This window comes from Delphinapterus leucas, chromosome 19 (assembly GCF_059928025.1).
Source record: "Delphinapterus leucas isolate spDelLeu-1000000601 "Yukka" chromosome 19, BTC_Dleu_Yukka2, whole genome shotgun sequence".
Taxonomy (NCBI): Eukaryota; Metazoa; Chordata; class Mammalia; order Artiodactyla; family Monodontidae; genus Delphinapterus; species Delphinapterus leucas.
Genome location: NC_143147.1, coordinates 26782276 through 26804926, shown reverse-complemented (window position 1 = coordinate 26804926; position 22651 = coordinate 26782276). Strand labels below are relative to the sequence as shown.

Sequence of the window (22651 nt, the reverse complement as noted above, 5' to 3'; positions counted from 1 at the left end):
TCCACGTGGGAAAATACTTCCACATCCCCACACACCGAAGACGGGTGTCCAGACGACGGAGGGGAAAAAACACCCCCCACCAGTTGTTCAAAGGCCCAGGTCCGGAGAAGAGAACGGGCCACTCCGCGCGGGAGAAGCGCACACATCCCGGCGAGGAAACCCCTGACCACCTAAAGCACCTCGACGTGTCACAGCTCCACACGACAAAAGCCTGTCGCCAAGTCCTCATCCCTGCCTTCTGAGCTGGCCGGGAGGGCCGGGGAGGGGGGCCTCCCCGAGCCACCCCCTATACCCGAGTGGTGGAGTGGGGATGGGGGAGCGTGTTGTTGTGGCTGGTAGCGGTGGGGGGAGGCGGGGGGAAGCGCCCAAAGGGATGGAGGGAGGGGGGCGGCGTGGGAGGGGGTGGCCCCAGGCCGCTGGGCAGCAGGGTCAGGGCCCCGGGGGCCAACAGTGGCAAATTGTGGCAGGGCCAGGGTGTAGTCGGGCGGGCAGGCGGGGCGCAGGGCCTCCGCAGGTTCCGCCCCGATGCCCCTGCCCCGCTTCAGCTGCAGCGACACCAGCTCCTCCTCGGCTGGCAGCTCACGGCCGGCAGCAGGGAGCAGGGGGCCTCCGTCGGGCACGCCGGAGCCCGAGCCGCCGTGGGGGCTGAGCCGCCTGCACCGCAGCTCCGGCCGCAGGTCCCGCTTGTAGTAGAGGGCGGCGAAGGCAAGGATGTTGAGGAAGAGGAGGGAGGCGCCCACGGCCATGGTGACTCTGAGCTCCGTGGAGTAGTCTCGGGAGTCCCCAGGGAAGCGATCGTAGGCCCGGGGGCCCGGCTCGGGCTTGGGCTCGGGCGGCAGGGTGGCCGGAGGTGGGGGGCGGCGAGTGCCAGGGGCACCAGGGGGCGGGCGCCACGGCCGGCGCGTGGCGTAGGGAGGGAGGCGCGTGGTGGTGGTGAAGAGCTCCGTGTGCAGGCTGTGCACGTGCGGCACGAGCTCCAGCCAGAAGGCCACCTTGTTGGCGCGGTAGTTGGCGCGCACGCGTGGCTTCAAGCCGATGTGCAGGTACTGCTTCTCCTTGCTGTTGAACTTGCTCCACACCACCTCCTCGAAGCGGTTGGGCTTGGTGTGCATAAACTTGGTGTCCTGTGGCACCGGCTGGTTGGGGTCGCTGTGGACACAGGGGGTTAGGGAAAGGAGGAGTAAGGGTGAGGCTCCCATGAAAGGCAGGGGTGGGGGCGTGCTATGGGAGGAATGGGGAGAGAGATGGACAGAGATGCAGAGAGCTGGGGAGACGGGAAGAGAGACAGAGACAGATACGAAGAGACAGAGAAACTGCCAGAGACGGACGGACAGACAGACAAATAGGGATGAAGCCAGACTGCCAGAGACAGTCTGAGATGAGGACAGAGGGGCAGAGAGGGAAGAGACAGACCACCAGTGACAGAGGCAGAGTCTGAGAATGAATGAGATAGAGACATATGGAAACAGAGACACAAAAGGACATGAGCGACAGCCAGGGGGAAACCAGCGAGTACAGAGTAACCAGATCAAAGCAAGCAGAGATATCAATAGATTTCAAGAGAGAGAGGCAGAGACAGCAATAGACAGACACAAACCCTCACACACACTCAGATACACAGATGGGAGCACTCAGAGGGCCGAGCTCTGGGAGGAGAAGGAGAGAGCTGGGTGGGCAAGGGAGGGAAGGAGAGACAGACTCAGAGCCAAAGGCACCAAGTGAGCCCGCCCCCCAGAAAAGACAGGGACCTCCCTGTCCAACTCTTCTGCATCTCCAACACACACGGAGGAGCTGTCTGGCAGGTGTCTGAGTCGAGAAGGCAAGAGTGCCTTGATGGAGGAATGATGGCCGTGTGAATGAGAGGGAGAGAAGGGGCTGAGGATGGAGGCGGCGTGTGCCCTGACCTGCAGGGATGCCCGACCCAGCCCCTCTGGCCCTCACCCGGTCTTGGCGAAGTTGGTCCAGTAGGTCATGACCACGGCACTGAGCATGACATCATTCTTGGAGAAGTTGCAGGGGAAGAGGTCGGTGGCACCCACCATGGGCACACCAAAGACGTAGGGTAGCTCATCCCCGTGCACTGCATCTGCCCACTCGGGCCGGCCCTCAGCCTGGCAGTGGTGGTAGAAGGTGTAAAAGTAGACAGGGGACGGGTAGTCAGCGTGCAACTTGGCGGTGGCCACAGCCGGTGCCACCCACTGGTGGCCGGTAAAGAGCGCCAGCAGGGTCTTGCGCCACATCTCGCCATTGTCCCTGTCGGCCCAGTCCGTGTACATAAACTTGATGGTCTCCCGCAGCACATCCTTGCCCTCCGGGTAGCCATACAGGTTGTCCACAAAGTTGGAGACGGTGAAGTCGAAGGCGCTGGCGGACACGCCGTCCTCGCTCTCCGCCGAGTCCTCCACGAACTTGAGGCCCTCTCCCTGGTTGACACCGATGAGCATGTCGTAGGTGAGGAATTCTCCCTGCTGCATGAGGATCTCAGGGTCATCGGGGACTATGTCACAGTCCACCACAGGCCCAAAGGCGATATGGTAGCTGGGGAGAAGGGGTCAAGGTCGCATCACCTGTTCACCGGCCTCCTCTCAGCTCACAGCCTGCTGAGTCCTCTGCTCAGAAGACCCCTCTCCCCTAGTTAAAACCTTCTGAGCCCTTCAGGGTACTTGACCTCTCAGGAGGAAGTCCTCCCTCAAGCACTTCATGGAGCCTCGTGCACACTGGCTCTCTTTAGGCACCTCTGCCTAGGGAAGGCTTCTGGGAGAAGGCAGGGCCCCGGGAGGGCCTTGAAGTCCACCTCTCCTGGCTAAATGGAATGCTTGTGGCCTGCGGGCACCTCTCACCCTCAACCTCCTTGGAACCAGCAAGGAGAATGGAGGCCTGGACCTGGCCCTCTCCCACCCCCATACCGGGCGGGCTGTACGTCCTGGTCCACCAGCTCCCGAGAAGGCTTCCGGCGCAGACACTCCAGGGCCTCGGCGCTGTCCTCCCGGTCACAGCCCACCTTGGCTGCCAGCAGCCGTGTGTACTTGAGCAGCTGGTAGTTGACAGACCAGCTAGAAATAGCAGTGCCATTCTTGGCGATGGCCTTCTGGAACAGCCCTGGTGGGACCGGCAGGCTTTAGGCTGGGCTGTATCAGCCTGAGGGAGGAGAAGGGGGACCTGGTGGGGTTGGGGGTGTGAGAAAGGGGACAAGAGGGACAGGCTGAGGAGGTGGCTGGTACCTTCCGAATGGTGGGAGAGGATCAGAAGGTTGACACAGGAGGCCCCTGCCCCAGACCCGAAGACGGTGATGCGCTCGGGGTCGCCCCCAAAGTGGGCAATGTTCTCACTGAGCCAGCGCAGGGCCTGGATCTGGTCCACGAGCCCGTAGTTGCCTTTTGCAGCCTGGTCCCCAGTGCTGAGAAAACCTGGGGGTAGAGGAAGAAAGGGGGCTTCCTGGGTGTGTCACAGCACGCTTGCCCTCTTTCTGGGCAGCTCAGTCCAACCCAGAAGCCATTCTGCTTCTGCTGGGTTTAGAGGAGCCCTGCCGGCAGGCCCTCCTCCCAGACTCCAGCCCCTAGAGTTGGCTGCCCACCCTCACCGAGCACCCCAAGCCGGTAGTTGAGTGTGGCTACAATGACGTTGCCATAGGTGGCCAGGACAGAGCCATCGAACATGTTCCCGGTGCCCTCCATGTAGGAGCCACCATGCAGAAACAGCATCACCGGATTCTTCCCGGAGTCCCAGATATCTGCGTGGGGAGGGGGCAGGTAGGTGGGCCGGGGGGTGGGGGACAAGGACACAGTCAGACCAGAAGCAGCACCGCCCAGCTCCCAGGCCTGCTGAGTTCCAGCCCAGAGCTCAGAGGACATGTCACTCCCATCCCTGGGGGGCAAGACCAGATCCCCCTCCCTCCCTCCCCAGCTAGCCCTGGCAGAAGATCCCTCCCCACCTCCTGCCGGTGTGCCCTACAGCACTTCTCCCCATGCCTGGCAGACCTTCCAAGAAGCCTAGCAGAGGCAGGGCTGGGGGCTGGCCCTCCTCAGGGCATCTGCTGGACCCAGGGGAACCCTCCCCACACACACACACAGCAAATCTCCTTCCTGCTCCTAGGAAGAGCGAGCTCCCAAGGCTGCCACTGGAGCTAGAGATCCTGGGAGGGTCCTGGCGTTTCCTTCGACTCAGGCCGTGGGCCTCAGCTCCACATGGTAGCCTGGTCTGTGGGTGAGGGGGTGCCAGGCCCTAGGGTCCCTGGGGACTTGGTCTCCTCCTCGCCCTAATTCCTTTCTAGGTCGCCTCCCCAGTTACCATGGCAACCCGCAGCTTAATTACTGTGGCCGGAGGCGGCAGGGTGGGAAAGAGCCTGCCTAATGAAGCCAGGGTGCAGCTCTAGTCTCGGACCCCCCAAACTGGCCTAAGTCCTGAGTTCTGGACCCTTCTCTTGCCATGTCCCCAAAGGATCCCATGATCACTCCCATATGTAGAAGGCCCCTTGAGGGGTAACTAATTCCGGAAGAGGGTGGGAGTCTGAGAGGGCTTGCCGGGGTCCCTGCCCCTGCAGCTCCTCCACGATGCAGCCACAGTGCCTGTGCTGGTGTCACCCCTGGCCTCCAGGCCCTCCTCTTTCTTGACACCTGCAATCTCTGACCAGCCTGGGCACTCGGGCAAATAAGATCCAGGCCTGGGCCTCCACAGCTGGTCCCCAGTGCCTCTGCCCGCCTCCCTCATGCCGCTAGGAACTTCCCTCCTGGCGGAAGGTCAACCAACAGGTCACTGAGACACTCCCCTCCATCCCCCCACAGACAGCTTCCTGCCTCCTGTCTCTTAGGACCTTCTATAACACCTCCTTCCACCTGACTTTGGCCAGGAGCTCCTAGGTGGGCAGTGCCCTCTCTGTGTCCTCCCCCAATCCTATTCTTCCCTTTGTTCCTGAACCTCCAGTGGCCTTCCAACAGTTCAGGCTGGTCTCCTTCCCTCCGAGGTCCTGTCCTAAACGTCCTCACTCCTCCCCGCTCCTCCCCACCCAGCACCTCCACTCCCAGCGAGGGGGGAGGGAGAGTCAGAAAGGGGAGGAGCAGGAAGGGGGGCTGGGGCGACAAGAATTCAAAACCAACAACAAAAAAGAGGATCAAGAAAGAAGAAAGAAAACAACAACAACCAAAAAACAAGAAGCTCTTGGGGCAGATTCAACAAGAAAAGAAAAAAAACCCCAAAAAACAAGAAACCAAAAAGATCCGTTTTTGGAAAAAAAGAAAAAAGTTCTTTGCACTTTTTCAAAATTTTGTGGTGAAACTTCAAGATATTGGGCCCTGTTTTCAACAATGTCCAAATTCTTTAATTTGCTTCAAATGTGCATTTTCTGCATCGGACAGGCTTTTTTTTGGAAACTGTAGCAGGTTTCTGCTGTTTCGATTGTGTCATCAATTTGCCAACTTAAACTTGTTTTTTTCAAATGTTATTTTGCTCCAGATTAAAATTGTTTTTTCAAATGTTATATTTCCCAAGTTTCAAAACAGTCCAAATGTCTTGGGCTTCCCTGGTGCCACAGTGGTTGAGAGTCCGCCTGCCGATGCAGAGGACACAGGTTCGTGCCCCGGTCCGGGAAGATCCCACATGCCGCGGAGTGGCTGGGCCCGTGAGCCATGGCCACTGGGCCTGCGCGTCCGGAGCCTGTGCTCCGCAACGGGAGGGGCCACAGCAGTGAGAGGCCCACGTACCGCAAAAAATAAAAAAAATAAAAAAAATATATATATATATATCTTCCTTATTTTCAGCTATAATTTGTCTCCCTATAACTTCCACCTGCTGGGACTCACAAACAAATCTAATTGCTTTTGAACTAGCAGAACTATACTCTCATGACTCCCAAGGCTCATTGATGTTACTTGGTTGCTGATGACAACCATGATAGATACAAAGTTTTCTGAGAGTCTAGCTCCATATGAACATCTGCTCCACATTTCCCCAAATTTCTCACTCATTCTCCTTTACAAGTTGCTCCTGAGCTATGATTTTACTAAGCTCTTCATGCTCTCAGACATAAACTGAGAGGAATGAGATTTTTAAAAATTTTATTTATTTATTTTTACCTGATGCTCTTGCTTTTCCTCTTGTTGCTTCAGTTCCACATCTGGCTTTGGTCTGAATGTTTGCCTTCTGTCACAGCCCCTGTTGCCCTTTGATATCAGCCTGGGAGGAGCAGGAACTCTGCCAGACTCCCCTAGTCTTCATAACATTGACCCCTGAGGAAGGCTGATAAGGACTCAAGAAAAGCCTATGACAGGGCAGATTGGCAGGCCAGGGTCTGACCTCTGGGAGAGAATGAAGTATTAGTGGGGAAGTTCAGGGGTTTTCAATTGAGGGGCCAAAGCTAAAACGTCCCTCCTCTAAAGGGCTGAGTGTTATTTCTATACATCATACAAGCATCTCCTGTCACGGTTAATTTCATTTCAAAGCTCTACATTTATTTTAGATTAAGCTGTCCTGTACATATCTATTATGAGCAATATTAACCTATCACCTTCCAAATCGTTTGTCCTATTCTATTCACTTTTATTCTCTTTTTCCTACTTTTCCTCTTTGTTGGACACAAGACCCAGCCTAGAAAAATACTCTTTGGTGAAGGTTTGGCTACCCCTGGGTGAGAGGATTACAGATGATTTTTCATTGAATTTCTTTTCCTTTCCTTTTTTTCTTTAGCTTTTCTCTATTTTCTAAATGGTCTACAATGAACATCAATTGTTTGTGTAATTAAAAAAAACAAGTGAAAAAAATAAACAGGTAAGAGACAGTTATCTCTTGTGGGGATGCTGGTTCAACTGGAACAAGTGAATACTGGCCAGCAATCATTGATGATGACGATCATGAACCTATGAACGTTAACTTACAAGGACAAAGGGTCTTTGCAGATGTGATTAAGAAAGGATGTTGAGACGAGGAAATTATTCTGGATTATCCATGTGGGTCCTAAATCCAATCACAAGTGCTCTCATAAGAATTCAGTAGAGGGACTTCCCTGGCGGTCCAGTGGTTAAGACTTCGCCTTCCAATGCAGGGGGTGTGGGTTCGATCCCTGGTCAGGGAGCTAAGACCCCACATGCCTCGTGGCCAAAAAACCAAAAACATAAAACAGAAGCAATAGTGTAACAAATTCAATAAAGACTTGAAAAAGTGGTCCACATCAAAAAAAAATCTTAAAAAAAAAAAAAGAATGAGGTAGAGAGAGATTTGATACCTACAAAAGAGGAGGGGGCAATGTGACCACAGAGGCAGAGACTGGAGTGATGTGGCCACAAGTGAGGGAATGCCGGCAGGCACAGGAAGCTGGAAGAGGCACAAAATGGATTCTCCCCTGGAGCGTCTGAGGGGAGCACAGCCCATGCTGACACCTTGATTTCTGCCCTCGTATGTCAAACTTCTGGCTGTGAGAGAATAAAGTGTTATTGTTTTAAACAACCAAGGTTGTGGCAATTTGTTACTGCAGCCACAGGAAACTAACATACTTCTCTCGCGTAAGTCAAACCATCAAACAACTCTTTGTTTCTACTCCAATTTGCTTATGCTGAAATGGCATTCTGAAATAGGTTTCTAAATACCCCCTCGGGTTTGTTTTTTTTTTAACTGAGGTTACTCTTCCTATGGAGTTCTGCTTTGTTGGCATGACACTTTGTACCTGTCTGGCTCAAAAGTTATTTCCAGGATAGGAGGCAGAATACATACCATGACGAATAATCAGCACAGCAACATAGTAAACTGCAGACATCTGCTCTCAGCTTCAACTTTAACCCTTTTTCACTCACGTCATTTCCAAATTCAGTCTCACTTTTATTTCATTTTAAAATTTATTATTATTATTTCTTGGCCGTGCCACGCAGCATTTGGGATCCTAGTTCCCCAACCAGGGATCGAACCCGCGCCCCCTGCAGTGGAAGCACAGAGTCTCAACTACTGGACCGCCAGGGAAGTCCCCAGTCTCATTTTTAGTTCTACTACCTACCTTAATTCTCAGCTTCACTCTCACACTGAAATCCTTCTGATATCACTTACTTTTAGAAAGATAAAAAGGACCGTCATTTACTGGACATATGCATTTGGGCACAAGGGACCAAGCTGGGAGTGTGGCACATGATACGGAACCTGAGATTACATGGCCAGTTAAGTGGAAGAGATGGCATGCAAAGCCAGGTCTATTTAATACAAATGCCCCTACTCCTTCCACTGCCTTTCAAGTTTGGGATTCTGGATTGCTTTGGAGTCTTCAAAATCTGAAATCTACCTAAGTACCTCCTTTTTCCTTCCCAATCAACAGGAAGGACATTTTTGGGGCAGAAGAACTAGGAACTGTATTGTTTTCTCCTTCTTATTCTTTAATGCACTATTAGGGACCAAATCAGGAGAAGGAAGAATAATGTGAAAGATGAGCAAAGAGGGTTTCTCTTCCTTCTTCAGAGTTCCTTAGTTAAGTCCTCTGGCTATGAATAGTAGGTTATCAGGCCAGCGAGGAGCTCACATTCTGGCTCTGATACCTCAAAGCAATTGTTCATGATACAAAGCAACTTGAAATCAGTAGCTTGTACAGTGATTTTTTTCTAGGTCTTGGGAAAATGATCTGGCCACGCTGCTGACAGTTGGCGAAGAACTAGAGCTCCCAATTTATTTGTGTTTATTCACCGAGCATTTCAAGTTATCAGCAGAGATGGGTATAGCACAGCTTTCCTGGTCAGTAGACACAAACTGCCAAATACCAGCGTCCATCTCACTCTCAATTCATTTGTCAAGATGATTCGGCTAGAATAGCAGACTAGATAGCATGGTGACCAAGAGTAACAGTGCTGGTTCTACCACGCCACCACCTGACTCTGGGTAAGTCTCCTTTCATTCATTCTCTCATTCAGTCAGCTGTTTTTTAAAGCACCAAGGGCCTTGAAATCCTAGCTCTAGCACTTTTTAGCTTAGAAAGCCTTGTTAAGATAATCCAAACCTCACATTCCTTCTTTGTAAAGTGGAGATAATAATAGTGCCTTCTCCATACGGTTCTTGTGAGAATGAAGTGCGCTGATGTATATAAAAAGGTTAGCATGGTGCCTGGCCTATGACGTCAGCTTTTCATTCGGTAATCAGTTACTAAGCATCTACTGTGTTCTGAACGTGGTACTATGTCCTGGGGCCACCCATCATTTGCACCATTTAGTGACTGCCTTCTTTGGGCCAGATCTGCAACTTTGATGATCTCAAATTGTCCTCGTAACAACTTATAAGACATGCATTATTTTCACTATCTTATAACTGAAGAAACTGAGTTCAGGGAAGTAAAGTTGAAGATGACACACCTAGGAAGTAGCAGAGCTGGGATTTGGACTCCTATCTATCTGATTCCAAAACCCATTTACTATCATTCTGCCATGCAGCCTTTACTGTTAGCAAGAAGAATAAGACACATGTCCTGTTCACAATCTAGAGGGGGAACACATGTATTAAAGAACTCATTGCAATACAACGTATGTGATAACACCAGGTGTTATCGCATTGTTCTCATTCAGTTCTCGTAACAGCTCTGTGAGGTAGGTACTGTCATTATTCCCTTTTCACAGATGGGGAAACTGAGGAACAGAGAGTTTATGGTGCTTGCAAATACTATAGTCCATATACATGACCACTACACTCTAGTGCCATTCTGGAGAGTTAGAAACATATGAACAGTGTGCTTGGGGTGTTCTAAGGAGTGACAGTGACTATGCTTGTGAGAACAAGATAAGATTTCATAAATGAGATGGTATGTGAGCTGAAACCTGCAAGTAATACACCAAGTTGAGGGCTTCCGTGGTGGCTCAGTGGTTAAGAATACGCCTGCCAATGCAGGGGACATGGGTTCGAGCCCTGGTCCGGGAAGGTCCCACATGCCGCGGAGCAACCAAGCCCGTGTGCCACGACTACTGAGCCTGCACTCTAGAGCCCGTAAGCCACAACTATTGAGCCCGCGTGCTGCAACTACTGAAGCCTGCGCGCCTAGAGCCCATGCTCCACAACAAGAGAAGCCACCGCAATGAGAAGCCCGCGCACCGCAACGAAGAGTAGCCCCCACTCGTCGCAACTAGAAAGGCCGCGCACGGCAACGCAGCCAAAAATAAAATAAATAAAAAACATAAAAAAGGACTAACCTCATTTCCATAAAGACAAGCAAAAAAACTTACCTTAAAAAAAAAAAGAGGGCTTCCCTGGTGGCGCAGTGGTTGAGAGTCCGCCTGCCGACGCAGGGGACACGGGTTTGTGCCCCGGTCCGGGAAGATCCCACATGCCGCGGAGCGGCTGGGCCCATGAGCTATGGCCGCTGAGCCTGCGCGTCCAGAGCCTGTGCTCCGCAATGGGAGAGGCCACAGCAGTGAGAGGCCCGCGTGCCGGAAAAAAAAAAAAAAAAAGAATGCACCAGGTTGAGAAAGGGCGATGGAGAAGGAAGGGGAAAACCAGGCAGAGGAAACAGCACTTGTAAAGGCCCATTCTCTTCACTGTCTAAAGTCTATCCTTAAAGTACAATGGAGGTCCTATCCTTAAAGTACAATGGAGGTCCTTCATAGGTCTGGTACAGAGGACATTCCATTTTTCTCCATTTATTTCCTCATATCTTTCTCCCCATCCCTATCTGACACTCATCACATTCCTCCTGCTGTCCTTCATATGCCACCTCTCCATTTCTTACTAGCTCTCACCTGGACCATTGCAATCACTTGGCAATAGCTTTCCCTTCTTTCACTCTGCCTTCCTTCAATCTCTTTTTATTTTTATTTATTTATTTATTTTTGCGGTACGCGGGCCTGTGTGATCACCCATCTCCTCAGACTCTGAAATCTTTAAATCTCCCACTTTCTCCAGAGTAGTCTAAACTACACAGCCAGCAAGCCACTATCTTTAACAAAGTCTTGCCCTGTCTTTCAAATCTCTTATCACCCCATTTCTTTACGCTAACACTGGTCCTCAAACTTTGGTGTGAATCAGAATCTCCCCTGGGGTACTTATTAAAAATATACACGCCTGGGTTCCAACTCCAGATTCAACCTTAATGATTCTGTAAGTCTGGATTGTGGGAGTTTGTCGTTTGGTTTTGATGCTGGGGGACAGCTATGTTGTTAAGTTTCCTCCTGGTATTTCCAGCTCACTGAATTTTGGAAAACACTACACCAGTTTCAACTTTGCCTAAATTTGGTAAGCTCCCCTATGCTTTCTCATTTAATTTGGGAGTTAAATTATTTTCTCCCAGAATCTCCAAATCCAACGCATCTTTCAAAACCCAGATCAAATGCCACCTCTCCCAGGAAGTCTTTCTTGCTCTCTTTCGCAGTTCTTTGATATTTAGTGGCACCTCTTGCTTATCCAGGAAGCGTCCAAGCCCCTGACAAAGCAATGAGTTTCTCTGGTCGGGGAGAGAGGGACACATTCATCAAAGTCCACCCCAACCCCTAGCCCTCAGGCGGGAATTCGGCGCAAGCACGATACTGTCGGAACACTGAATCGATAGTTCTTCCTGGAAAGCCAGGGCACACACACCCTCTACAGCCCGCCTCAGACGCCCTTCCCCAGTTGTGAAACGAGGCACCAGCAAAACCACTCCGGATGTCAGTCTCCCCAAGGTCGGAGATCAGGGAATTGGAGGGCGGGCGGGGACCACTCAGGGTCTTGCTTTCAACTTTGAGCATGTAGCCCGCCACGCCAAGAAGAGACTGCAAAGACGCCTGCACCTTCACGCCCGTTCTCCCCACCCCAAGCCCGGCGTTCGCCTAGCCCTCCGATTGGCTGCTCCTAGCACCAGCCGAGCCTCAGGGCTGCAGCCCACGTGGTCCACTGGCCGTCGCGGGATTGGTTGTCCGGATCGGGCTGCTGCGGCAGCCGGCGGGGTAGCGAGGTGGAGCAGTGTGGGAAGCCCCAAGCCCGTACCTCTGGGACTGAACGGCGGCGGGTGGGCTGCGGTCAGCCTCTGCAGGCCTGGACAGGCCTCCTGAGAGTCTAGGGCGTAAGAGTTTTGGGGGTTCCCAAAGTGGGCTGCGGACCCCCTGCCTGAGGCTTTGGTTTGAGCCCTGGATCCGGCCTTGTGTTTCCCCGGAAGGATGGCGTCTCAGTCTTTCCTGAAGTTGGTGGGGTTTGGATGTTATTATTATTATTATCAGCAGTAGTATTATTATTGTTGTTATTATTATCGTTTTGAGGATACACCGTGTATAAGAATTGGTGGTCCTGTGCAGGGTGCCATGCAGAATGCCATGAGTTAGAAGTTGGAGGACGGAGGGCTTAGAGATGCTTGAGGGACGTCCTTAACCTACGTGAAATGTTGGAGGTAAGTCGGCTTTATAAACTGTGCTGATGCTTGTACAATCCAGGCGCTTAGGGTTTAGTAGGGAGTGTCGTTCACTGACTGAATTAAACCGTCGCTTATTGAGCCGCCTTCTGTGTCCCAGGCATCATTCTGAGTGTAATAGATGCAAAGGCCAGTAAGAGGAAGTCCTGGTTCTTTAGGAGCTCTGCGTAATGGGGCTGGTGGGAGAGACGGGAGGTGGGGGACATGAATGGGTGAATAATTGGCGTGTGATGCGTACTGTGGTGGGAAAAAGTGCTGTGGGAGTCAGAGGAGGGGATGACTGAGGGAGTTAGGGACCACTTAACAGAGAAGGTGACGTTTGAACAAGGTTTTAGAACTACAGACTTTCTCCAGATTGAAAGGGGTAGGGAAGGCGCTCCAGACAGAGGAAAGCGTACTGAGGAAGAGAACAAGGGAAGTGTGCCCTCTGTGGCTGGAGCGCACTTGGAGCTCTGCTCACAAGTTTCATGCTTTTAGACAAGGTTATTTAAGTTCTCTTAGCCTGTTTGCTTTTTGTAACGTGTACTTACTTCTGCACAGGTTGATGAGATAAAGGCTCAAGCCTCTAAACAGGCACTTTACTAGTTTCCCTCTCTTTGTGGAATTCAGTTGCTGAATGGAGAACACAGACCATAGCTGTACGTTTTTAACTATGGAGTATCAAGCTATTGACATTTATAAATGGCTGAAGGAGACATGTTGTGTCTCCAGAATTGTTATTTAGATACAATGCTGAAAAGCTGGAGAGGTTGACATTGTTTGTGTTCCTAGTACTTTAGCATAGCATGTCAGCGATAGTAAACTACGAGAAGGTGTCATTTAGAATAAATAAAATGCAGGCAGCGTTCTCATTCAGAAATTGATCATCCATGTTGTGAATTACGCAGGCTTTGCATTGTTTCCTTTATCTTGCCCATGGCCTGGAGAAAAATGAAATTAAACCTTGTATTTAGCTGGTAGTGGAAAAATATAAATCTGGTAATCAGATCTCAGTTTCTCTTTCCAGCATTGCTGTTATTTTGCTATGGACCTTTGTCAAATCCTAGCCTCCCTGGGTCTTGGACTCTTTAGCAGACTCTTGTATAAAATTTTTTATGACTATACTTTTCATCTTTGTTGGCAGCAGAATTGTAAATCAAATTGTATGTCAAATGAACTGGAGTTTACTTTATAAAGGATTTTAGGAGAAAATCTTTTCTAAAGATTTTGCTTTAGAACTAGATTATAAATCCCTTCACAGACATCCCTGAGATTTTATCATGCATGGTGTTTGGACTCACTAAAACAAGAAATGTTTTTTTGAACTGTAAATGCTTCTCCACTCTACTCTGTATTACAAAAATTTTTAAAAAGCACCTCCAAAACAAAACTTGTTCAAGTTTGCATGTTTGTACAGCAGAGTTGCTTGAGGTGAATAGTAGAAGATCAAATATTGAAAGCCCACGGTTGCAACTTACCTGAAAAGAAGTCTTTTTTTCTCATGGGTAAACCTAAGTTTTCTTGGATGTGAAAATAGGGTGTTGGGCTGCTCTTAGATCATACAAGGAGGTGAAAAGCAATGATGCAATGATGAGTGAAGTATAGTCTGACCTGGTATTGCCATTGCTTCAGTGTTGGCATTGACCAGGGTATGACCCCTTAATCTTCTCTCTGAGCTGATTCTGGTTGTGGTTTTTCCACATTGGTATGTTCTAGCCTATTTGGATACTGGTTTTATTATGTGTAAGAGTGTTTAATATTCTTTTGAATTACTGATATTTTCCTGTTTTTCTTTGTAGGTTGAGGTAAAAAATATGGCTTTGATATCTTCATGGAAAACTGCATTATTTCAGTCCTGAATCTGGTTCGGTTCCCTTATTGACTCATTACTATATTAAAAATGTTTATTTAGCAGTGATTGTAAAATGAAAGTAATTAACATGTACATGTTTTTTGGGGGGAGACTAAGGGGAAACAGGTGTTCAGCCTAGAAAAACATTTCTCATTGGATTTCCTGTGAAGTCAGTGTGTCTTGGGTTTAACTTTGAAACAAATTAAAAAATTTTTAAATTAAAAAAAAAGTTTACTTAACTATGGTATTTGTTCTGGTAAAACCTTGTGGTTTAATAAGAATTTTTGCAAATATCCATTATACTCTTCTCATGGTACATAAAAGTGTTAATATTTTAAAATCTATAGGATATTCTATTTCAAAATTTAGTTCTATTATCTTAGTGCTATCAGAAAATGTGCTTTGAATTGCTGAAATGAGTTGTATTGGACAACACCTGTCTCAGCAGAGGCACTTAAAAATCATTTTCATCCTTCCTCTTGTAGTAACGATTTTTTTTTTTAACCCGTATGTTTTTAACCTGTATGTTTAACCCTGCCAATCCGGTGGCAACTTAAGTGTTTGTGCAGTATTTCACTTGAGAAATAAGGTATTTCACTCAAGATTGAATTCTTGCTGTTGGAGGAGAGGATTTCTCTCCAATATTGGATTAGCAAAAAAAGCAAAATGTTAATACAGAATGCCTCAAAAAATCAAAGGTAGGGGCTTCCCTGGTGGCGCAGTGGTTGAGAGTCCGCCTGCCGATGCAGGGGACTCGGGTTCGTGCCCCGGTCCGGGAAGATCCCACATGCCGTGGAGCGGATGGGCCCGTGAGCCATGGCCGCTGAGCCTGCGCGTCCGGAGCCTGTGCTCCGCAACGGGAGGCCCGCGTACCGCTAAAAAAAAAAAAAAAAAAAAAAAAAGGCAAAGGTGGCCTGAATGAAAAATTTACTCTAAATACCTCCACTAATCTTTCCATTTCCACATAATCATAATCATGACATGGAACAGCTCTTTGCCAAAAAACATTTATTCTTAAATTTTACTTAAGCGTTTTGTAGAAACTTTAGTAATAGCCAGAATAATTCATGTCAGCTTAGCAAACTCTTAACAGCAAGCACAAAGAGCTTATGAAAAGATCCTGTCTTTACACAGTCATAGTTAGGGCAGTATTTTACTTCATCTCTTCATTAATAGCTTTGCTTTCACACTGAAGTCTTCAGACTATTCTGTATATACATTCAACCCCTATTTTCCTGTAACCAGTTTCCCAAGGAAGATATGTGTCATTCACAAAGGGATCTTTAAAAGGTGATAAACTATAGCAAATGTTACTTAACAAATGAGTCTCAGCATATGGAAGGAGAAAGTGTTTCTAAGTATTTCTATAAAAAGCATGTCCGTGGGGGGGGGGTGGGGGGATGAACTGGGAGACTGGGATTGACATGTATACACTGATGTGTGTAAAAGTGATAATTAATAAGAACCTGCTGTATTAAAAAAATAAATAAAATAAAATTTTAAAAAGCAGGTCCATATTTCATACTGTTTGCAAACCGATAAAACCTATTCCTCATAGGCAGATAAATGCTTTCCTTTCTCAAAAGGCCTGCTTCCCCTTCACTACCCACTCTACGAGGTCTAACTTGGGTTTTTCCTGAGAGCTTCTATACCTCTTGTCCTTTAAGGAAGGGGACGGGAAAAGCTTCTGTGCCGAGTACCCTCTTTGATCCCCTTCTCTATGCTGACCCTCACATCCCCTGCCAGTCCTGATTCTCTCACTCTGACCAGCTCGGTCCACTCTAAGTAGAGGTGTCTAGGGAGCAAGCTAAAAGGTTAAGATCAACGAGTACATCCTTTTAAAGAAATCCATGTGGCTGTTTAAAGTTCATACAATTATTAATTGAGGATGATCAAACAATGCTATTTACCGTGCGGAAACCAGCCCTCTGGCCTTATAGCGCAGTCATTTCGTGGTGAGACAAGGTGCTGATCCCTTTCAGTTCTCAGGGGAGTACAGTTTAATCAGATGCTGTACTTGTGTTGGATAACCTGTGATGGGACAAGCTCGGTGACTCCTCACGTAATGAAACACACAGCGATAACAAAACACATAGCCAGAGGTGGCGAGAACGGTGTCATTCACCCGGTTTTTATGACACAGTGGGCACACAGTCTTCATTTGGGGCAACAGGGGAGAATCAGAATTGTAGTCTAGATGTACCGGTGGTGGTGGAGTAGGCAGGGCAGTCAATGACTTGATGGTTTCTTGGTTTCCGGATGAATACCACCACTCAAGGAACTGCAGGAAGAATACACCCACCGAAAGGCCAGTAGAGAGGCATGAGGCGGCACCTCCCACGGCTTGCTTCAGAGCTGACTTCATCTTCTCGCCAACGCCGTTTGGAGAACAGAACAAGGAGGGAAAGGAGAAACTGTTTATTTAGGTACAATCACAGAACAACTAATACGCGTGTAGTTCTTACACTTTTCATTAGAATCGTTGATTCAGCTTGGGGATTGAATAGTTGCTGGACTGGCGTTTTCACTTGTAAGTGTCTATTCGAAACAATTCCCTCTTTCTGACCTACCGTAGTTTAGGAGTTCTAGGAGCTAAGCTTTGTTTTTAATGACTAGGGCTTTGTTTGCTTTGTGTTTTGAGAAAGAAATTAATGAGCCATTGATTATATAGACCTTTTATGGGGGTGGAAGATAGTATATCCAGAAAAAGAAATAACTCACTTAAAGAACAACTCGGCAGTACTGAGGAATATATTTGAACTTGTCAGAGAACACAGACACTAGGAGTGGGATAGCACCACGGTTAAGAGCAGTCTTTAGAATTGTACTGATCTGGCTTGAATCTCAGCTCTGCCGCCTATTAGCTGTGTGGCCTTGGCAAGGTACTCAAATGTTAGAACTTATTTTCCTCAACTGTTAAGTGGTGCTAATGCATTTATTTCATTGAGCTGTGATGAGGATTGAGATAATATACGTAAACACCTAGCAAAGGGCCTGGTACATAGCAAGTGTGTGCAAAAATGTAGCCATTATGATGAGGAAGGTTACCAGGATGGCAATCCTTGTTTTATGGACACAAGAATTTTTCGATGATTTTATGAAATACCCCGAAGTGGACTGAGGTGGGTAAATTTCATAAAATTGGGATAAGATTTTAGGATTTATTAATCAAATATGTTGGGGAAATGTTAAGGCCTCACCTCCCAGCTGGTTGCTGCATCATGCTGGCTCTGGCTGGTTTGTGCTCCACAGCTTGTATATCCTGAACTGTAAGTCGACCTAGCCGAACCCCAGCCGGACTCAGCAGTGGTGAGTGATGCTGAGCCTTTCCTAGGGTGTATCGAAGCTGCTGTACAAGCAACCAGCCTTCCCAGGCCATGTTAACAAATGGGTAGGCTGCCAAAAAGGCTCTGTAAAATCGTTTCCAGCGGGAAGTAGGGGGATGCAATGGAATATTCATCCTCTTCTCTCAGGCTAGAAATCAGCTTCTCCAGCTTCACTTTCAGACTGGGAAGAAGAACCAGGAAAATAACTGACTTCCAAAGCTGCTTCTTTGGGAGACCAGCACTGGCCAATCTCTGAAGCTTGTGTGTGTCTCCCATTACGATCCTCTTTAAGCCATAAAGGTTTTCAGAAAACGAGGCGCTGGTTTTAGACAGATAATGTTGCTGGAGCAGAAGACCTAGCAGGGTGAAGATTTCATCAAACCACTTCCACAAGAAGCCCTAGCGGGCAGGATTTGATTCTGCAAGAACCTAAAGCAAAATAAATAAATGAAATTCATTCCATTACACAGCTACTATGCCTTGTATTTATATTTCCTTTTTTTCCCTCTGAATTCCCACACTTTTCTTTCTGGGTCTACCTTAACCTCCCTTTAGTGCTGGGTATTCAGTACACATAACAAGAGACTCCATAACCATTAAATCATGTGATGTGCATTATATGCTAATTGGTTATTTCAAAACTTAGGCCAACAAATAAATTCAGATTATTGGCTTGGTTTTTACCCGGACGTTCCTAAAACTTTTCAGAGAATTAAATCCTTACCTTGACCACATGCTGAAGAGCAGGTCTCACTGCTGTCATTAAACTGTCCTGTGCTACCACCTCAAAGATGGATGGCTGGCTGGTCATCCACCGCAGAAGCAGTTGTGATATGAGCCCCGTGCTCAGCCATAGTTTCGTGTGTGCACTGGGTTTCACTTTGCCCACAAACTCTCTAGTAAGCATGAACTTTCTGGGGGTGCCAGATGGGTGCTTTTTACAGGAACTGGGCAAAAAAGACCTCTTCCGGAGGCAGAGGGGAGGGGTCTCAAGGGAAGGTGAAGAATGAAGTCAACGCGGACACCCACGTTAGGGAAGTAGTGTGTGGGACAGGTGAGTTGATTAATGCTGCACCTCACAGGGAGAAGCGTGACTATGGTGGGACAGGTACGGCGAAGGAGCGCTGGCCTCTCGAGCGGCAGTCCTGGAGGCGGCCAACCACGGACTCCCAATCCGGAGGGCTCAAAAGCCAGGCGGCTCTGAGGGATCGAAGGTGCCAGTGCAGGCCGGCCCCAACGGCCTGGCTCAGCTGTGGGCTGTGCAATCCCCCCGCCCGCGCCAGTCCTTGCGAGCTGACTCCAGGCGAGGAGCGAGGAACCCGCGACGCCGCGTTTAAAAGCAGGTCTCGGCTTTATGTCAGAAGCCGCAACCGGAAACAGAAGCCGCTTGGAGCCCGGTGGCCGTGGAGAGGCGCTCTAGCCCCGAACGCGGCTCCGCGACCGGAACTAGAGAACTCTATGATCTCACAGGGACTTCCGCTTCCGCCCCCAGCGGGCTCGGTTGGAGAGGAGTTTTCCGCTGGTAGGTTTTATTTTTCTTAGCTGGTTTTGCATCGCTGTGTTGTTGGAAAGCCACGGCTCTGATATCTCTCTACAGAGTCTTTTTGGCAAGGTGTTGGGTCGCCGCACTGACGTATGGCGCCCGGAGCCAGAGCTCGGCCTGTTGCTGAGGCCTTTGTTCCCTGGGGCGATAGAGAGAGGCGAGGGACCCAAGGGAATGTGGAGATGGAAGGCTCACTTTGCTTGCGGCGGGGGTGGTGGCTCACTATTTTTGCCGCCTTCGGGAAGGATTTGAAGCGACAAAGCCGAGATAGAAGGCTTAGCCTTATGGCTGCCAATTATTAACAACAACAAAAATTTCCTGCTGTTGTTCAGAATTTGGGACGATTATTTTTCATTCAAGCTGGTACCTTAATTGTCTTCTAGGTTAGATTACGTTCAAGCAGAACTCTGGGCACTTGCTACACTAATTGAAAATGGTTCCTGCCCTCGAACACGGTAGGATGCGTCACATTAGCGATATGAATACAGTGCTAAAACGGAGTGATGCTGTTGAATTCTAACTAGCATGAATTGGGGAGGCTTGGCAGAGAAGGTACTTTTCATTGTGTACCAAAGTTAATGTAATTAACCTGACCTTTTGCAAACTGCTTTTACATCGTATGCAATTGCCTTGAGTAGCTGCAGGTTTACTGAATTTGGATAATAAAGTTCATCTCTCTCTCCAACCTCTCCCCTCAACCCCTGGGCTAAATAGCTAGAAATAGAAGTTTGCTTACTTTATACCATAGAGGACGTTATGGTATAAAGTTAGTTAATTGTTTCACATAATGAGAACGCTGGAACAAGGTTTGGGTTTAGTTGTTTCAATAGGAGAAATAAAATCTTGCAAATTAACCTTAATTGTGGTTCCAAAAAGTGTTTCAGGGAATTCCCTGGCGGTCCAGTGGTTAGGACACTGTGCTTCCACTGCAGGATGCGTGGCTTGGATCCCTGGCCAGGGGAACTAAGATCCTGCATGCAGCGTGGCCAAAAAAAAAAAAAAAAAAGGTGTTTTATAGTTTGATTGGATACCTGCTGGAGAAAGTCACATTGATGGAAGATTTTACCTTACAGAGTTTTAAGGAGTAGAGATAGTGTATCTATATAAAACACCTAGCTTTAGGTTCTTGGTCAGTGGTAGCTCTTACAGAGAGGCTTTTCTTAAGTGAACAGCAAAACGACAAAGTTGAGAAATAGCATCACCTAAGACGAGTGGGAAGTTAGTTAAACATTGGTATCAGTTAGGGTTCTTTGGTTACAAGCAACAGAAAACAGGCTAATTTAAACTAAAAAAAATTATTAGAAGAATATGGAGTAGCTAACAAAATAAGGAAAACCAGCTCTGAGGGAACAGTAATTACACAGTCCTACTGGATGTTTCTAGCAAGAATTAGCAAAGTGTCATACAGGCATCGCTGTTGCAATGAACGAGCTTCAACAAATTTCTGTCACTGTACTTATGATTCAGATCCCTATTGACTGACCTTGGTTCAGATTTCATCTCCACTCGCTGTTTCACTCTTAGCCAGAAGAGTGCAAGACACCTTAATAGTCCTTTGAGAATATTCCAAAAGTAAACTGATGTTGTTATGTGAGAAAAAAGGCAGTCAAAAATAACAATGTCAGTTATTACAGCCAATAAATAATAAACACCTCATCACAAATCCCACTCCCAGGTTTATGGTGTAATAAGCAAGACACAAAAATTGATTGCACTTATGTTAAAAGGTGTGACGAGCCATCAGACAGGTTAATATGGTGAGTTTAGAGGAAGAGACAATAACAGCTGGGAGAAATGAGGCCGTTCAAACTAGCTTAAACAGAAGCTATATTGGCCTTTGTAACCAAGGGGAAGATCGTTTCTAACCTCACGTTTTATCTCAGCTTCTTTCTGCCAGTTGCTTTCTAATACAGCAATGTAACCTGGTATCTCCTGCATCTTATATCAGGACCAGATGTCCACTGAGAAAGTTTTGTGGATTAGGTGGACCTCAAAAGATGAGTACGTTTGGGGAAAGGCACAGCCATGGTGACAGGGTTTTCCAGGCTAAGGGAGCAGCGTGGATTGTATTTGAGGAGGAAATTGTTTGCTTTAAATATAGAGAGGAAAATAGACCAATAATACATAGTCTGTACTGTTGACCATAATATAGAGGCTCTTAAATGCTAGTTTTAGTACTTTGCTTGTGGACATTCATTCATTTATTCCTGAATAATTATTCATTTATTACTGAATACATGCTGTGCGCCAAGCATTATGCTAGGTGCTGGGTGGACAGTAGTAATAAAAACAGACTTGGTATCTGCCCTCATGGAATTTACAGTCTAGTTGGGGAGAGAAATAATAAGTAAAGAGACTAATATATAATTTACAAATGGAATAAGAGGGCTATGATGGGGGTGGCAGTGGGGCCTGGAAGAGAAGAACCTTTTAGACTGGGTAATCAGGGAGTGCCTTTATGAGATTACAATTAAAGTGAGACCTAAATTATAAGCCAGCCAGCCCTGTGTGGAGTTGGGGAAAACGAATATTAGGTAGGAGGAGCGGTAGTTGTGAAGGCCCTAGGATGGGAAAGAGCTTGGCCTATTTGAGAGCTGCAAAAGCTAGCAAGAGGTGAAATGAAGAGGAAATGAGGAGTGACTGAAAAGGATAAAATGATATTAAGAGAGGTAGACAGGAGCCTAACCACTCATAGGCCATGGGAAGGAAACTGGATTTTAGTCAAAGTATAATGGGAGGTCATTGAAGGATTTATACACCGGAGTCATGACCAGGTTTATATTTTTAAGATGACCCCGTAATGGTTATGTGGTTACATTTACTTTGTGAAAATTCATCAAGCGTTATATTTTTGGTGTGCACTTTTTGGAATGTTCGTTTATACTTCAAAAAAAAAGTGAAACAAAAATCTGGCTGCTGTATGAATAATGGTTGGGAGGAGAGTTGAGGTTTCTAGTAGTTGAGGCAAGAGGCGATGGTGGCTTGGAATAATGAGGTGAATAGAAGGGATTGGATGAATTTGAAATATATTTTGAAGGTAGGATTGACAACTTGGAGATGGAATGAATGTGGCAGTTAAGAGAGAGAGAAATCAAGAATGACCCCCAGATTTCTGGCTAGTAATTTCTGGCAGTGTAATTTGTTCAAATAATTGCAATCATACCAAATATTTACATAGTCCATACTATGTGCAGGCATAGTTCTAAGTGCTTTACGTACACGAATTCATTTCATCCTTGTAATAATATTATGATTGGATATTAGTATTTCTCCCATTTTGTAGATGAGAAAACTAAAGAGCAAAGAAATGGGGAAAACTGGGAGAAGGATAGGTTCTGTACAAATTAGGAAATGAGGAGCTGTTGAAAGGTTTTGAACCGGGGAGAGGTATGAATCAAAGATTTTTCTGGTGGCATCTCTTTACAAAATCCACCTCTGTCTTCTGTGAGTTGTACCTGGAACCACAGTTTTTAAACACCCCCCCCAATACTCTTATGATTTGCTTAATTTGGGTGGGCCATATGTGCAGACTTAACGATCAGTGCGGTTAGCAATTTGGTGGTGAAGTTTGGGGACTAGGTCAAGGCTAGAGATAGATATTTTGGAGTCATATGGGTAGGAAAAATGAT

General features: G+C 47.5%; 2 protein-coding genes, 1 non-coding gene and 1 pseudogene across 4 annotated transcripts in view; 2 read left to right on the top strand and 2 right to left on the bottom strand.

Annotated features, from left to right (window-relative positions):
* Positions 1-224: 224 nt before the first annotated feature.
* LOC111171390 (neuroligin-2-like) lies at positions 225-4707 on the bottom strand. Its single transcript, XM_089901758.1, is given in 7 exon segments — positions 225-464; positions 466-1149; positions 1942-2538; positions 2907-3099; positions 3222-3407; positions 3581-3730; positions 4581-4707. Coding segments are annotated over 7 exon segments (2115 nt in total). The 3' UTR covers positions 225-286.
* A 9176-nt stretch (positions 4708-13883) lies between these two features.
* On the top strand, positions 13884-13980 carry LOC149744840 (Z30 small nucleolar RNA). Its single transcript, XR_016390447.1, has one exon. It is a non-coding gene; the product is annotated as a Z30 small nucleolar RNA (small nucleolar RNA).
* A 1180-nt stretch (positions 13981-15160) lies between these two features.
* Positions 15161-18938, bottom strand: LOC149744839 (peroxisome assembly protein 12-like; annotated as a pseudogene). The gene is made up of 3 exons (XR_016388942.1): positions 18204-18938; positions 17354-17908; positions 15161-16534 (listed from the first exon to the last, which is right to left on the bottom strand). The product of XR_016388942.1 is annotated as a peroxisome assembly protein 12-like (transcript).
* Positions 18505-22651, top strand: part of LOC111171139 (AP-2 complex subunit beta-like) — a 62664-nt gene continuing 58517 nt past the window's right edge. The window contains 1 exon segment of the mRNA XM_089900799.1: positions 18505-19001. Within this exon segment, the coding sequence (XP_089756925.1) occupies positions 18938-19001 (64 nt within the window). The 5' untranslated portion in view covers positions 18505-18937.